Raw genomic sequence first — 12981 nt, 5'->3', positions numbered from 1 at the left:
TGATTGAGATCTTTATAGAAGGGGAAAACCATGCTTACTGTTGCATCGTTCACTTCATCCTCGCCTCATCTGCGTAATCAAGGCTTTCTTCCTTAATTTCCACACAACGTCTCTTCGGTGACACCTCGCTGGCTCTTCCTTGATTGCGACCCCTGCGCCGTAGATTCCTCGTCCTGAGTGGGGCCAAAGGCTGCCAATCTGACCATGACCTCATCGTCGCTTTGTGATGATAACATACGCTGAAAGTGACTCAACACAAAATAACTTTGATTAAGGGATATAAAAATTATAGATAAGGATGGAATGTAATACAATATAAGAATGAAATTTATTGTTATTGTTGTATCATTTCAATAATGAACACACACGACATACAGACATAGGGTAACTAATTATATCAATGAAATAAATCCATTCAAATCTGTCTCTCATACACATTCTTAATGATACATAACTGTACATACAAATTCACATTCATAAATAAAGACACGCTCCAGACTATCCCATGCTTTGTATGAATGCCGTACCTGATTTCCACACGAATTGATTACAAGAGATATCCCTCGCATCTCCACACAGCTGACCTTCCACCCACCCGAGTGATGCTTTCCGTCGGCAGTACACGGCAAGAGAATGATCGCTTACGAGGTTGTGGCTTTGACTGGACGGGAGAGGCGGAGGTTATAGAGTAAGGGAACTCCGGCTACCCCCAGGTGTTGGGGGGCGAGGAAAAAGGGCAGTCCTCTTCACTCGATCCCGGACCTGCTTCATAAAGATGGAGGAAAATGGTGAATGTTGATGATATAAATATAATGCTATTAGTGATTGATGATAAATTGTGAAATTATCACAGTAATTAATCATACTATAAAAGAAATAATTAAAGATGGTATTAATACTCGATAATAAATGGATTGATTGATAACAATAGACAAATGTAATTTTGATATGTATTTAAATCGATATTGAATCAAATGATGTGGATAATATCAAAGATATGTAATTATACCCATGGTGGTAAATTGAGTGAAAAAATGCTAATGATGATGATGCAGTAATAATGCATACTGGTAATAATGTGAAATGGTGCTAAAGGTTATAGGTAATGGAATTAATGGAGATGTTTGATAATGGCAAAAATCAATGATACGTGCAAGTAAAAGGCTCATGATTGTAAAATTATAATCATATAATGATAATAATTGTACTAACAAATATGATAATAACTCATTCTTAGTAAAATGCTAATGAGGGGATTGTAATTTCCAAAGACATTCTAATGCATTACCATTATACTATGATTTTCGGTAAACTAACAATCACGTTATTCATGTAGTTGTTAATGATAATCATGTTAATAATGATATTGTCATAAGTATTTATGAATATCAAACGTTGTATGTTATGAATATAATTGCATTATGTATATCAACGTTTATTTATGAATAATCAACGTTTATTTATGAATCTAACCGTGTTATTCATGAATATCTAGTTTATTTCTTGAATATCGCGTGTACGTTTGAATATCGACGTGTATTTATGAATATCGACGTGTATTTATGAATATCGCTCGTCTGTGTATTTAGATATCACGGAGTGTATTTATGATTATCGAGTGTATTTATGAATATCGACGTGTATTTAATGATTTTCGACGTGTATTTTTGTGTATGAAGTGAATTTTAGGAATATCGACGTGTATTTATGAATATCGACGTGTTATTTATGAAATTTCGAGAGTATTGTATTTATGAATATCGATCGTGTATTTATGAAATTTCAACTGTATTTATGAATATCAACGTGTATTTTGAATATCGAAGTGTATGTATTTATGAATATCGCGTGTATTTATGAATATCGCACGTGTATGTATGAATATCGAAGTGTAATATGAATATCGTCGTGCATTTATGATATCAAGTTGTTAAATAGACACGTGCATTTATGAAAAATGACACTGAATGTATGGAAGTACAATGTGTATATGAATATGCACATGTAGTATGAATATGCATACGTTGTATGAATATGACACAATGTATGTATGAATATGCATTTGTATGTATGATATGCTGCATATGTATGTTTGAATATGCACAATGATGCGGTATGAATATGACTGTATGTATGTATATGCACATGTATTTTTTGAGTGCACATGTATATATAAAATATGCGAAGGTATGTTTGAATATCAATGTATGTATGAATATGCTCATGTACGTATGATTATACACATTTATGTTATGTTATGCTATGTTTGTAGGGTTTATGCTCATGCATGTTTTGCCATTTGCCATAAATGGATGTATGTCTACCTCTTGCTAATGCAATGTATTCATATGATCTTGTATGTATGATAAATGCACTTGCATGTTGCATATGCAAAGGCATGTAATGAATAGTGGCACAAATGTAAGTATGATTATGCACATGTATGTTATATATACACATTTGTATGCATAGGCATAAGTGTGGTATGAATATTGCACATGGATGTATGAATATGCATTTGTCTGTATGATTGCACTGTATGTTGAAGATGCAATATGTTTGTATGGTTTAGAACTGGTATGTATATGAATTTGTTTACATGCATCTGTTGCAATGCAATGTATTTATGTTATGCACATATATGTATATATATGCACTTGTTTAATGATTATACAACAGCATTGTATGTTATGCACATGTATGCATGAATATACTCGTGTATGTATAGATATGCACAATATATGTTTTTATATGCACATGTACTGTATGAATATGCCACTTGTACGTATGAATATGCACTTGTATGTATGCTATGAAAATGTAATATGATTTACACAGGCATGTAGTTGATAGGACATGTATGCATGATTATACACGTGTATGTATAAAATATGCACATTTGGTTGTATGGCATATGAAGATGTATAAATGCATATGCACTGGTAGCATGTATGCATATGCTGATGTATGTATGCAACTGAACATGTTGTATGAATATGCACATATATGCTTGATATGCCAATGTATGTAGGCATATGCACATGTGTTGTTTACTATTGCCACATGTATGTATAAATATGCACATGCATGTTGAATATGCCACATGTATGTATGAATTTGCACTTGTATGTTTGAATATGCACATTGTATGTATGAATTTGGTACTTGGATGTTTTGAATATGACATGCATGTTTGAATCTCACATGTATGTATGATATGCCATGTATGGTATGAAATATGGCACATGTTTTGTATGAATATGGCACATGATGTATGAATATGCCATGTATGTATGAATTTGTACATGGCTGTATTGGATATCGCACATACAGGTATGGGATTGCACATTCATGTATGAATATGCCCAAATTATGTATGAATATGCATGCATATTATGAATATGTATGAGTTGAATATGATCTGTATGTCGTGAATATTTTGCGTATTTTTTCTGTATGACGTCGAATATGTATCTGTATGGTGAATTTGTATCTGTAGGTGTGATCTTTGTATCTGTATGATGAATTATGTATCTGTATGAGTGAATATGTATCTTTTGAGTGAATATGTTCTGTATGACGTGGAATATGTATCTGTTAATGAGTGAACTAGTATCCTGTATCCAGTGAATAAGTATCTGTATGAGTGGATATGTAACTATATGAGTCAATATGTATCTTGTTTGAGTGAATATGCTATCTGTTGAGTGGTATATGTTCCTGTATGAGTGAATATGTATCGTATGTAGTGTATATGTATCTTTATGAGGTAATTTGGTATCTTTTATTAGTTTTAATACTGTATCTGTTATGAGTGAATGTGTATCTGTATGTGTGAATGTGTAATCTGTCATGACTGATTGTGTATCTGTATGATTGAATATTGTATCTGTATGTGTGATGATGCGCGTATCGATAAGTGAATATGTATCTGTATGCGTGAATGCATAGCTGTAGGAGTGAATATGTATCTGTATGAGGGAATATGTTTCTGTATGTGGTAAAATGTATATGTATGTGTGAATAGGTATCTGTATGGGTGAATATGTATCTGCATGTGGAATATGTTGCTGTTTGTAGTGATTTTGTATCGTATGTGGAATATTGTTTCTGTATGAGTGAATATGGTATCTGTATGAGTGAATAAATGTATCTGTCATGAGTGGAATATGTATCTGTCTGAGTGAATATGTATCTGTATGAGTGATTTGTAATCTGTATGGAGTGAATATGTATCCTGTATAGTGTGTAATATGTATCTCTGTAATAGTGAATATGTGAATCTGTATGAGTGAATGTGTATTTGTCATGTGTGAATATGTATCCTGTAATGAAGTGAATGCGTATCGGTATAAGTGAATATGTATCTGTTCGTGAGTAAATGCATAATCTGTATGGAGTGCAATGCATATCTGTATGAGTGAATATGTATCTGTATGTGTGAATATGTATCTGTATGAGTGAATATGTATTACTGTATCTGCAAATATGTATCAGTATGAGTTAATATGTTTCCAGAAATTTTAACTATTGTATCTGAATGTGTGAATATGTATCTGTGTTGTGTGAATATGGTATCAATGAAATGTATGAGTGAAAATGTTTCTGTATGTGTGAATATGTATCTGTATGTGTGAAATATGTATCTGTATGAGGAATAATGTATCTGCATGAGTGAATATGTATCCTGATATGAGTGAATATGTATCTGTAGTGTTTGAATATGTATCTGTATGTCGTTGTAAATATGTATCTGTATGACACGATGAATATGTAATCTGTATGTGTGTTATGTATCTGACATGTTTGAATGTGTATCTGTGTGAATAATGTATCCTGTATGAGTGAATGGCGTTATTCTGTATGGAGTGAATATGTTATTTCTGTATGAAGTGAATTCTTAAAGCGGATAATGAGTAAGACAGATGAATGTATCTGTTATGAGTGAATATGTATCTGTATGAGTGAATATGTATACATGTAGAGAATATGTTATATGTGAAATGTAAATCTGTAATGATTGAAAATGTATTGTATGTGTGAATATGTAATTGTATGTGGTTGAAATATGTCTCTGTATGAGGAATAAGTATGTATTGCGTGAAATATGTATCGGTATGTGTGAATGATGTGATCTGTATGTATTAAATGTGTTCTTATGTGTTGAATATGTATCTGTTTGTGTGATATGCCTTTTATGCTGTGAAAGTTGGCCAGAATTTTCATTTACCTTTATAAACGAGTTGTTATTAATGCAATGTTAATATAAATACAGTTATCTAAGTAAGCTACCACTCTTTGCCTGACGAATAAAGCCTTTCCAAACAATAGGACTTTCATTTTAGAATGTTCCCTATAAAGAAAGGACTTGTTGCAGAACCTCGTCTCTTCGGGAGGGGCCGAGGTCGGTCACTGTAGACAAATTTTGAAAAGGAATTCGTATGTAAACAATACATCAATTTATGGCGCCGTTTCACTATAAAAAGAAAGAATGAAAATGAAGACTGGTGATTCTTTAAACACTACACACGGCAACATTTCCTTATAGAAACTGGATGTATACACGAAGCCTGGGTATAATTTGATGAATCAATAATAGAGGCAAATAATATTAGTAAGTCTTGATATTTACGTACATTTTATTTCGTTCACGTAAAACTAAACTGCACTTACTAAATTTGTTGTATCCGTCAAAACCCTAGTAGTTTTGTTATTCTACTCCTTACATCAGATTTATTCCACTTTATGCTTATGATTATCATACTCTTAATCTTGGATATCCTTAGTCACCAGGTTTCTGAAGCGGCGGAGGCAGAGCAAGGGAACTCGAGGCTCCCCCAGGTCTTTTTAAACTACATTAATAAAAAACTAATAACCCCCCTCTCTCTCTTCTCTTCTCCTTACTCGCTATCCCTAGTTCGTGCTCTCTACCTATCGTTCGATCTGTCTCACTCTCTTCTGTATGCTTCTTGTCTGACTCTCTTCTCGTTCTGTCTCCCATTCCGTCTCTTCCTCACTACCTCCTGCCTTTTCACGATGTTTGTGCGTGTAATTCTCTCTCTCTCTCTTTCCTTTCTATTTATTTTCTCTTAAACTTTTTCTTCCCCCTTTTCTTCTACATTTCCCCTCTCTTTCTTCTCTTGCTATGTTTTCTCTTCTCTTTCTTTTTTTTGTTTTGTTCTTTTTCTTTTTCTTTTCTTTCTCTCCTTTCGTTCTTTTCTCTCTTTTTGTTTTTTCTTTCCCTTCCCCCTCCTTTTTTTTTCCTTTTTTCCTTCCTTTTCTCTTTTCTTTTTTTCTCCCCCTTTCCTTTTTCTTTCTTATTTCTTTTTTCTCCTTTCTTCCTTCCCTTTTTCCTTCATCCTTTTTTTCCCTCCTTTTCCTGCTTTTTTCCCCCTTTCCGTTTCCCTTTTTCTTCTTCCCCCTTTTCCTTTTCCCCTTTTTTTTTTCCTCTCCCTTCTCTTTCCCTTCCCTCCTTCTTTTTTTTTTTTTTTTTTCCTTTCTTTTTTTTTTCTTTTTTTTTTTTTTACTTCCCTTTTTTCTTTCTCTTCCTCCCCTTTTTTTCCCCCTTTTTCTTTCCCCTTTTCCTTCTTCTTTCCTTCTTCCTTTTTCTTCTCTCCTTCCCCTCTTTTTTTTCCTCTTTTTCTTCCCCTCTTTCCTCCCTTTTTCTTTTTTTTTTCTTCTCTTCCCTTTTTTTTTTTTTTCTTTTTCCCTCCTTTCCCTTTTCTCCTTTTCCTTCCCTTTTTCCTTTTTCCTTCCTTTTCCTTTTCTACCTTTTTTCCTTTCCCTCTCCATTTTTTTCCCCCCTTTTCCCTTTTTTCTTCTCCCTTTTCCCCCTTTTTTCTTTTTTCTTTTTTTCTTCTTCCCTCTTTCTTCCCCTTTTTCCCTTTTTTCTTTCTTTCTCTTCCTTTTCCCCTTTTTTTCCCCTTTTTTTCCTTTTCTCCCTTTTTTTTTCCTTTTTTTCCCTTTTCTTCCTTCCTCCTTTTTTTTTTTTTCCCTTTTTCCCTTTTCTTTCCTTCTTCTTCCCTTCCCTTTCTTTTTCCCCCTTCTTTTTTTTTTCCCCCCTTCTTTTTTCTTTCCTTCCCTTTTTCTCTTTCTCTTTTCCCCTTTTTCTTTTCTTTTTTTCCCCTCTTCCCTTCTTTCTTTCCCTTTTTTTCTCTTTCTTTTTTTTTTCTTTTTTTTCTTTTTTTCTTCCTTTTTCCCCCCTTCCTCTTCCCTTCTTTCTCCTTCCCCCTTTCCTATTTTTTCTCTTTTCCCCTTTTTCGCTTCTTCCCTCCTTTTTTTCTTCTTTTCCTTTCTTCTTTTTTTTCCTTTCCTCTTTTCCTTCTTTTTTTTTCCCCCTCCCTTTCCTTTTCCCCTTTTTCTTTTCTTTTTTTTTTCCTCTTTTCTTTTCCTTTTTTTTCTTTTCCCTCTTTCCTTTTTCCTTTTCCTTTCCCCTTTTCTCTCTTTTCCCTTCCTTTTTCTCCCCTTTTCTTTTTTTCCTTTCCCTTTCCTTTTTCCTTTCCTTTTTCTTCTTTTCTTCCCTCTTCCCCTTTTCTTTTTTTCTCCCTCTTTTCCTCCCTTTTTTTTTCCTTTTTCTTTTTTTCTTCTTTTTACCTCCCTTTTTTTTTTTCTTCCCCCTCTTTTTCCCCCTCTTCCTTATCCTTCCCCATTTCCTTTTCTTCCTTTTCTTTTTCTTTTTTTTTTTTCCCTCCTTTCCCCTTTTCCTTTCCCTTTCTTCTTCTCTTCTTTTTTTTTTCCTTTTCCATTTTTTTTTTTTGTCCTTTTTCCCTTCCCCTTCTCCCTTCCTTCCCTTTCCCCTTTTCCTTCTTTCTTCCTTTTCCTTTTTTCCCCTTTTCCTTTTTTTTTCCCTTTTCCCTTTCCCCCTTTTTTCCTTTTCCTTTTTTCCTCTTTTCCTTCCTTTTCCCCCCTTCTTCCCTTCCTTTTTTTCCCTTCCTTTTTCCTTTCTTTCTTCCCTTTTTTTTTCCCTTCCTCCCTTTTCCCCCCCCCTTTTTCTTCCCTTTCTCTTTTCCTTTTCTCTGTCCTTTTTTTTTTTCCTTTTTTCTTTCCTTCCCTTCCCTTCCTTTCCTTCCTTCTCCCTTCCTCTTTTCCTTTTTCTTTTTTTTCCCTTTTTCCTCTTTTTTCCCTTTCCTTCCTTTTTTCTTTTTCCCCTTTTTTCTCCTTTTCTTTTTTTTTCCCCTTTTCCTTTTTCTCCCTTCCTTCCTTTTCTCTCTTTTTCCTTTCTTTTTTTTTCCCATTTCTTTTTTCCTTTTTTCTCCTTTTCCCTCTTTTTCCCCTTTCCCCTTCCCTCCCTCTTTTCTTTTTTTTTCCCTCTCCTTTTTCTTTCCTTCTTTTTCCCCCTTCTTTTTTTCCTTCCTTTTTTTCTTTTTTCTTTCCTTTTTTTCTCCTCTTTTCTTCTTTTTTTTCTCCTCTTTCTTTTTCTTCCCTTTTTTTCTCTTCCTTTTTTCTCTTTTCCCTCCTCTTTTCTCCCTTTTCCTTTTCCCCTTTCCTTCTCCCCTTTTCTTCTTTTCTTTTCTTTTCTTTTTTTCCTCCCCTTCCTCTTTCTTTCCTTCTTTTCCTTTCTCTTCTTCTCTTTATTCCTCTTTTCTCCCTTTTTCCTTTTTTCTTTCTTTCCCCTTCCCCTTCTCCCTTCTTTTCCCTTCTTTTTCTTTTTTTCTTTCTCCTCCCTTTTCTTCCCTTCCCTTTTCTCTCCTTCCCTTTTTTTCTTCCTTTTCTTTTTTTTTCCCTCTCCTTTCCCCTTTCCCCTTTTTTCCCCTTTTTCTTCCTTCTTTCCCCTCCCTTTTTCTTTTTTTTCTCCCCTCTTTTTTTTCCTTTTCCCCTTTTCCCTTCTATTCCCTTTCCTTTCTTCCTCTTTTCTTCCTCTTCCATTTTCTCCCTTTTCGGAGGTCAGGTACCCGCTTAACATTTAGTACCATTTATTTACTTAGTATTTAGCTATATACTACTGATGATGGGAGAGGCGAAGAGACTGCCGGGAACCTCATTGCCGAAAAGCACTATGATCATTGTGATGATAATAAAGATCGAACGAATGATAATGTTGATGATATTGATAGTGGAAATAGTGATAATAATGTCACTATGTATATTACTAATAGTGGTAATAATAATGGCCACGATTATTATTGTTAGTGATAAAATTATAATGATATTAACGATAATAATATTCATAGTTCTGATGATAGTGACCGCACTATTAGTAATGGTAAAATTAGCCAAATTGATAATCATTATCATCATAATAATTACCATTATGACTCTCAGTAATATGATTGTCTTTATTATCATTATCATAGTTTAGCCATTATCATCATTATTATCACTTTTTAACATTGTACCATTGTCATATATATTGTTCTTGCCAATATTATCATGAATAACATTACTACTGATTTTAATGTAATTGATATCAACAGTACTATCACGATTTTTATTACCATCATTATTATTGTCATTCTTCCTGTTTATTGTTATTAACGTTGTGTTAATGTTTTCCATCTCTACCCGTACTATTATTACTATCATTGTTTTCGCTATTAGCACCACCTCCATTATTATTGTTGATGTTATCATTATCATTATTATCAGCTATTAATAGAATCCTACTTTAGACATCAAGTCACAATTGTCCTCTAATTGTAACAAGTCCCGGAGGAGTGAAGAGGCATGGCGATTGCCCTTCTTCGTCCCCCAAGACCTGGGGGGAGCCTAGAGTTCCTCTGCCTCCCTCCCGCGTTGATATGTTTTATCATTATCATTATTGCTGTTATTACTATTATTATGATTGTGTGATCTTTTATTCCATGTGATTTTTGCTGCTTTATCTGCTATTTCATTTCCTTTTCTGTTTTTATGTGATAAAAACCATTGTGTTTGTTGTTAATGTATTTATGCTTGTATCTCTCATGTTATCTTTTCTAAAGTTATCTTTTTATCTTTTTGTTATAGTTTTTTATTTATTTTTTATCTTTTTATTCATAGTTTATTGGTTTGTAATTTCCTGTATATTGTTGGAATGTATGTAGTGTAGTGCTTCATTGATGGCATATAATTCTGTTTGTATACTTTGTGGTGTGTCATTGCTGTCACGTTCTTATCTTATATGTATATGGCTACTATTTTTTATCCACTTGTAAATATATTTAGGTACTATGTTGTGTTCTTTAGTAAATTATATTGATTTCTCATTTAATGAGGTATATTTTGAGCCAAATGTGTGTGTGTGTGTGTTTGTGTGTGTATACATATATACACATATATATTCATATATACATTGCCCGTACTGAAAAAACACGTTTTTCCCATAAAATAATACACATATACGTAACGAGTCGCCAGTAGAGTCATCGGTCCTGACGCTTATATATCCAGCACCTCGGCAAGTGAAGCCTCAAGGGTGTAATAAATTGTTATTGGGTATAACCATGCATGGTTTAAGAAAACAAACGAACATTTTCCGAACTGTTATTTCAAAGTGAAAAGCTAATGAAGTACTATAGGTACAATAACGCATATCTTCTCATCACAAGATTTATTTTACTGTAAGCATTTTCGTTAAAAACGAATTTTCACTCAACCCCAAAGAATGAAGGAAAGAAATATACAAATATCATGAAGAAATCTCACAAAGCTTTCTTGCAAATGTAGTATAGGATCATAATTAGGGGGGGTCAAGAAATATGTGAACTTTTTCGCCTTAAAATATTACGTAAATAGAAAAGAAAGTCTTAAGCAAAAACCATTGCTGCTTTTTCTTCGGCCTTAGCCATAAAGCGTAAAAACAGGTTGCGAACTTTAGTAAGCGTAATGTCTTCCACGACTAGGATATAGACCAGTGCTATAGATTTGACATAAGAAATAACATTACCTAACATTCAGTTTAGAAGTTTGAGGAATTCAATCAGAAATTCAGAAAAACGTTTTACTAAACAGCAAACACAGGCTATCTGGCTTGTATGTTTAGGTATAAGTGAAGGGAAGATAAGTCTCGTGTATGGTATCAGAACTATTCTATTGTACAAATCATCAAATCATGTTCAAATTCATGTATTATGGTGTTTTATGATAAGTTGCATATGAGGTTTTAAAGAAATATTAAGCTTCATTTTCCTATATTTTTAAAATTATAAGTGCAATGTAAATGTTTGCCTCATGTCTCTCACCAGCTCCCTGAAGCCACAAGTCACTTCCTTTTTGAATGAATCCATTGCTGTCTACATCACGAGTAAAAGGTTTGTCTAGCATGTACTCTCATGTGGCTAACTATATTTTGTTTCCGTGAAAAAAAGCCTTTTCGCAAACATCACAGCTATAAGGCTTCTCCTTTGTATGTATTCTCATTTGCAATACTAGAACTTTTTTTCTGTGAAAAAGCCCTTTTGCAAACCCTACAGACAGACACATAAGCACTATCACCAAGGGAAAGAAACATAATCTATTTGGATAACTGTTTATTAACAATGGCAATGAATGTGCTGCTTAAGCCACACGTCACTTCCTTTCTGAGTGAATTCATTGCTGTCTACATCACAAGTTAAAGGGTTTGTTTTGCATGTACTCTCATGTGCCTAACTAGATTTTCATTCAGTGAAAAAGTCTTTTCGCAAACTTCACAGCTATATGGTTTCTCCTTTGTATGTACTCTCATGTGCCTTTCTAGATGTTGTTTATGTGAGAAGGTCTTTTCGCAAATTTCACAGCTATATGGCTTCTCCTTTGTATGTACTCTCATGTGCTCCACTAGATTTTGTTTTCGTGAAAAATTCTTTTCGCAAACTTCACAGCTATATGGCTTCTCCTTTGTATGTACTTTCATGTGCTCCACTAGATTTTGTTTCCGTGAAAAATTCTTTTCGCAAATTTCACAGCTATATGGCTTCTCCTTTGTATGTACTCTCATGTGCTCTATAAAATGTTGTTTCCGTGAAAAATCCTTTTCGCAAACTTCACAGCTATATGGCTTCTCCTTTGTATGTACTCTCATGTGCTCTATAAGATGTTGTTTCCGTGAAAAATCCTTTTCGCAAACTTCACAGTTGTATGGCTTCTCCTTTGTATGTACTCTCATGTGCTCTATAAGATGTTGTTTCCGTGAAAAATCCTTTTCGCAAACTTCACAGCTATATGGCTTCTCCTTTGTGTGCACTCTCATGTGAATCGTGAGTTTGCTTTTAGAGAGGAATTTCATGCCACACACTTCACAAACAACACATTTCCTTTTCTTATCATAATTTCTAAGCTCCTCGTGGCCTTCCCTGTGCGCTGCCTGATCCTCATCTGATGACCCCTTGGCCCCAAAATCCTCAGCCAGGAATGGAGCTGCTGGCAAAGCGTCACTGGAATCTTCAAACACATTACTTAAGTCTCTATCAGAATCTTCCTGTTTGAGATCTTTATAGAAGGGAAAACCATGCTCTACTGTTGCCTCGCTCACTTCATCCCTCGCCTCATCTGCGTAATCAAGGCTTTCTTCCTTAATTTCCACACACGTCTCTTCGGTGACACCTCCGCTGGCCTCTTCCTTGATTGCGACCCCTGCGCCGTAGATTTCCTCGTCCCTGAGTGGGACCAAAGGCTGCCAGTCTGACAGGAACCTCATCGTCGCTTTGTGAGGATAACATACGTTGAAAGTGACAAACAAAATAACATTGATAAGGATATAAAATATTATAGATAAGGATGAAATACAATATAAGATGAAATTATTGTATTGTATTATCATTTCAATAATGAACACAGACACCGACATACAGACAAAGGGTAACATAATTATATCTATGAATATAAATCCATTCAAAATCTGTCTCATACACATTCATACTGATACATAACTGTACATACACATTCATAAATACAGACACGCTAAGATCTATCCATGCTTTGTAATGACTTCCGTACCTGATTTCCACACGAAGTGATTACAAGAGATATCCCTCGCTCTCCACACAGCTGACCTTCCACCACCCGAGTGATGCCTTTCCTTCG

At 34.3% G+C, this 12981-nt stretch overlaps 1 protein-coding gene across 1 annotated transcript in view; it reads right to left on the bottom strand.

The window, feature by feature from the left end:
- LOC122249938 (uncharacterized) overlaps positions 1-12595 on the bottom strand; it is a 22960-nt gene extending 10365 nt beyond the window's left edge. The window contains exon 1 of the mRNA XM_086534312.1: positions 11561-12595. Within this exon, the coding sequence (XP_086390438.1) occupies positions 11561-12595 (1035 nt within the window). The remainder of the gene's footprint in view (positions 1-11560) is intronic.
- Between the last annotated feature and the right edge of the window lie 386 nt (positions 12596-12981).

This window comes from Penaeus japonicus, unplaced genomic scaffold, assembly GCF_977035675.1.
Source record: "Penaeus japonicus unplaced genomic scaffold, GWHDUDI00000001_assembly GWHDUDI00000041, whole genome shotgun sequence".
Taxonomy (NCBI): Eukaryota; Metazoa; Arthropoda; class Malacostraca; order Decapoda; family Penaeidae; genus Penaeus; species Penaeus japonicus.
This window is presented reverse-complemented; position numbering and strand designations above follow the sequence as displayed.